Source organism: Alosa pseudoharengus, unplaced genomic scaffold (assembly GCF_046254945.1).
Source record: "Alosa pseudoharengus isolate Yale_2024_CS ecotype anadromous, Long Island Sound unplaced genomic scaffold, YU_APseudo_1.1 YU_APseudo_1.1_scf_24, whole genome shotgun sequence".
In the NCBI taxonomy this organism is placed as follows: Eukaryota; Metazoa; Chordata; class Actinopteri; order Clupeiformes; family Clupeidae; genus Alosa; species Alosa pseudoharengus.
This window is the reverse complement of record NW_027468689.1, coordinates 1,827,823-1,831,351: the sequence shown is the minus strand read 5'-3', so window position 1 is coordinate 1,831,351 and position 3,529 is coordinate 1,827,823. Positions and strand designations below refer to the sequence as shown.

The 3,529-nt window shown below is 49.3% G+C and overlaps 1 protein-coding gene across 2 annotated transcripts in view; it reads left to right on the top strand.

The window, feature by feature from the left end:
* Window positions 1-3,018, top strand: part of adm2a (adrenomedullin 2a) — a 15,996-nt gene extending 12,978 nt beyond the window's left edge. For both annotated transcript variants that reach the window (XM_076302780.1, XM_076302781.1), the window contains one exon: window positions 2,367-3,018. In XM_076302780.1, coding sequence (XP_076158895.1) covers window positions 2,367-2,853 — 487 coding nt within the window. In that variant the 3' untranslated portion in view covers window positions 2,854-3,018. The remainder of the gene's footprint in view (window positions 1-2,366) is intronic.
* Window positions 3,019-3,529: the final 511 nt, after the last annotated feature.

Genomic DNA, 3,529 nt, shown 5'->3' with positions numbered 1-3,529 from the left:
ACTTCACTGTGGGAACGTACGTCCAGCACACCCACCTCTGCACCGTTCTGCTCACGTGGAGATTGAAGAACGTGAAAGAACTGTGCTGCTCACGTAGATATTGTAGAACGGGAAAGAACCGTTCTGCTCATGTGCGCGAGCATGATCATTCCTGGGCATTAATTTGAGCTTGGGAACAAACAACAAATAATTATAACAAAGAGAACAAACAAGATTTCTTCAATTTTTTTAATCTGTCTGCACAAACGGTCTCACGTGAGAGGTGACCTTTTGTCAGAGGCACTGCTCTGCGGGTGCTATTCCTCTTGCCAGCGATTAGCCTAGCGCTCTGACATGGCCTTGGCGCTAACATTTTCCACATGCAATTATCCCGTCTGTGCCTAAGGGCTAAGACCAACAGGTTATTGGTTAAGGGGAATGAGCCAGAGTAGCTATATGGAACGTTCTAGAGATAGCTAAAGGACTCCTTTCCAGTCGCTTTCCAAAGCTATGGCAAGAGGTGTAGGATTCTTGGAAGCTTTTGAGCAAACACACATGGTTGCAAAACACACACACAAACACGCACATACAACCAGCCCACGGCTGGTCCTCCCACACACACAATGCACACAATGCACAGACACACTTGGACCTACACTCAAGTGCATCCACGCGGTCAAGGTGAAGTGGCGTCAGCGCTGTTTAAACAGTAGCAGATGGCCTGGTGCTCCGGCGCATGTCGTCCAGGACAGAGCTGAGTGTTTACTGACCTCTCCGTCTCTATCTTTGTCCACTCCTTTGATTGTGTGTGTGTGTGTGTGTGTGTGTGAGCTGACCATGGCTAAGAGCCTAAATGCCCCTGTGTTTGTCTTGCTGTGCCGGGAACATCATGGCTACATCATAAACATCATCCAGTCAGCTATGCAGCAGTTGCGGGAAATGGATGCTGCTGTTAGTCGGTGTGTACTGTAGAATAGAGTGGCGTCTGACCCATTCATCTTCTAAATGGGGTTGATGTAAAAGGCCTCCTCGTGGATATTTTGATGTAAAACTGAACTTTGGAATGCAATTGAAACCAGCAATGAGAGAACAAGCGAAGCTGTTTTTTCCCCACACAGCGGTTTTATGCTTCACAGAGTTGAGGGAACAGCCTTACACTACACTTGTTTGTTTGGGTCTATCTACAGATGGCCATTGCAGTCGGTCTTGGTTGTTTTTGGAATGCCATCTCGGCCAGTTGACTTGGCTTGAGCTTGGCTTGTGCTTCTCTTGATCTGCAGCAGCAATGTTGTCGTTGGCAACGTGGGTTACACATGACACATGAGAGCGTGACTAAGTGGCAGATGACCAAGGAGACAGATGCTGTGTAATATCACCGCTGACGTGACTGGGGTCAGGCAGGCTGGACGCTGACCCACATCAGGTGTACATGAGGGGAAAAGTGCAGATCACATCACGTGTAGATAAGAAATCTGAAGTTACAGGTTTGGGGGATTTACGTGAGTTTAGGTGACAGTAGTGGCGATTTGTGTGATGGAAGAATGTCTGATGATAAAACATGTTTTAGCCGAAACTGTTTATGTTACACTTATTACACGGCTCTTCAGAGTGCTGCAGAAAGTTCCATTCACATGAATGGGCCTTCCCAATGTTCGGGCCTATGTTAAATCTATATAATCACAGGCAAAGTATATAATCACCGCTGTCAATGGCAACGGGTTGATTAACGTCTTTCATATCCCTCCGCAAGACATCCGTTTGCTTACAATGGAATTTCATTGAAAGGGAAAGTAAGCTAGTAAGACGTGCCACGCAACACCTGAAACTGTCAAGTTCTATCTGTGTGGCGAACTATTTATTTTGTCAGCGGAAGACACGAAACGGTAGCAAAATCATTTTTAAAGATTCATTGTGTTAGGTTTCTTTTCTCGTTTTGACAAGTAGCCGTGTAATAAGCGGGATAATGTATTGTCCGCCGGTAATTATCAGAAAATAAGTCCCTTCAGGTCGAAGCAAAACTGTTGCTGTTCTGTTCTCCCTGTCGGGACTTATTTACTGATAATTACCGGCGGACAATACATTATCCCTTACATACTGTACCTTTAATCACGGGGACAATACATTATCCCTTACATACTGTACCTTTAATCACGGGGACAATACATTATCCCTTACATACTGTACCTTTAATCACGGGAAGTTATTCATTTCGTCTGTTAGCATCAGACCTCAATGTACGCAGATGATATTAGCACAGTGATATTAACACTAAATGTCAAGATAAACTCCATCAATTCACCCAAAACCTATGCCACAGGAAGCTGATAGTCACTAACAGGAAGTAGTTGCTGTGGAAAGCGCTCACGTCTCCCCTCCTCTCTCCTCAGCTTGAGTGTCCTTCTGGCTCGACCCCAGGCACTGGAGGGCAACAGGCCGCTGTTCGGGGATGTGCCCACTTCTGCTCCTGCTGGCTCCCCCGATGCCGGCCGCTCCCTGACCGTCCTCTGGAGGGCGCTACTAGTGCGGGCAGCCCCGCTCCCCCAGACCGGCATCGCCACCGCCGCTACCAACGCCCCTCTTCTGTCGGCCAGAGAGGACGCCGAACCCAAGCGGCGAGGTCGTCGCCATGCCAACGCCCCTCTTCTGTCGGCCAGAGAGGACGCCGAACCCAAGCGGCGAGGTCGTCGCCATGCCAACTCGGGGTTGCGCGGGCACCACCCACACCATGGTCACCCGCAGCTGATGCGCGTCGGCTGCGTTCTGGGCACTTGCCAGGTGCAGAACCTCAGCCACCGCCTCTACCAGCTGATTGGCCAGACCGGCCGTGACGACTCCTCCCCCGTCAACCCACGGAGCCCACACAGCTACGGATGAGTTACCATGACGACGGCCCTCAAAACCAGGACATCTACCAAGACATGAAAACTATCTTAATCCTTATCTATAGCTGGTGTTGTTGTTGTTATTTTTTAAAAGAATCTATTTCGTATTGCAGAAAAGCATTTTGCTTTAGAGGCTGATGTAGTCCACATGTTACCCCCCCCCCCCCCACCACACACACTTAAGCTAATGCGTCCATCTTCTACAGTGCCTTTTGAACGGTCACAGCTGACTTACAGTTCCTTCAACAGGGACCAATGAAGAGTGACATGGCTGGACATAAACTGCACCGACCCTTCCCCAACCTCACACACACACACACTCACACACCCCACACACACCCTTCTCAGAAGGCCGAGGTGCTTCAAATTGATGCCTTAATCCTGTTAAGATGAGTTTAAAGGCTTCTTAACCTCCAACGTTTCTCACTGGACCTTGTGATGCCAAACCATCCTGGCTGGACTCACCCATGGCCCCTGATGCCTGTCAGCTTCTACTCCGCTGGGCAAACAGACAGCTCTTTCATGTGGAGATTGGGAGTCGGAAGGCGGTGTGTGTGTGTGTGTGTGTCGGGGGGGTCAGTACTGGGGTGAGCGCAGAGCTTCTGAGGTACTCTGAACCCACTCACCCTTCCCAGGTAGACACCTCTCACAGTCACTGGCACCACACA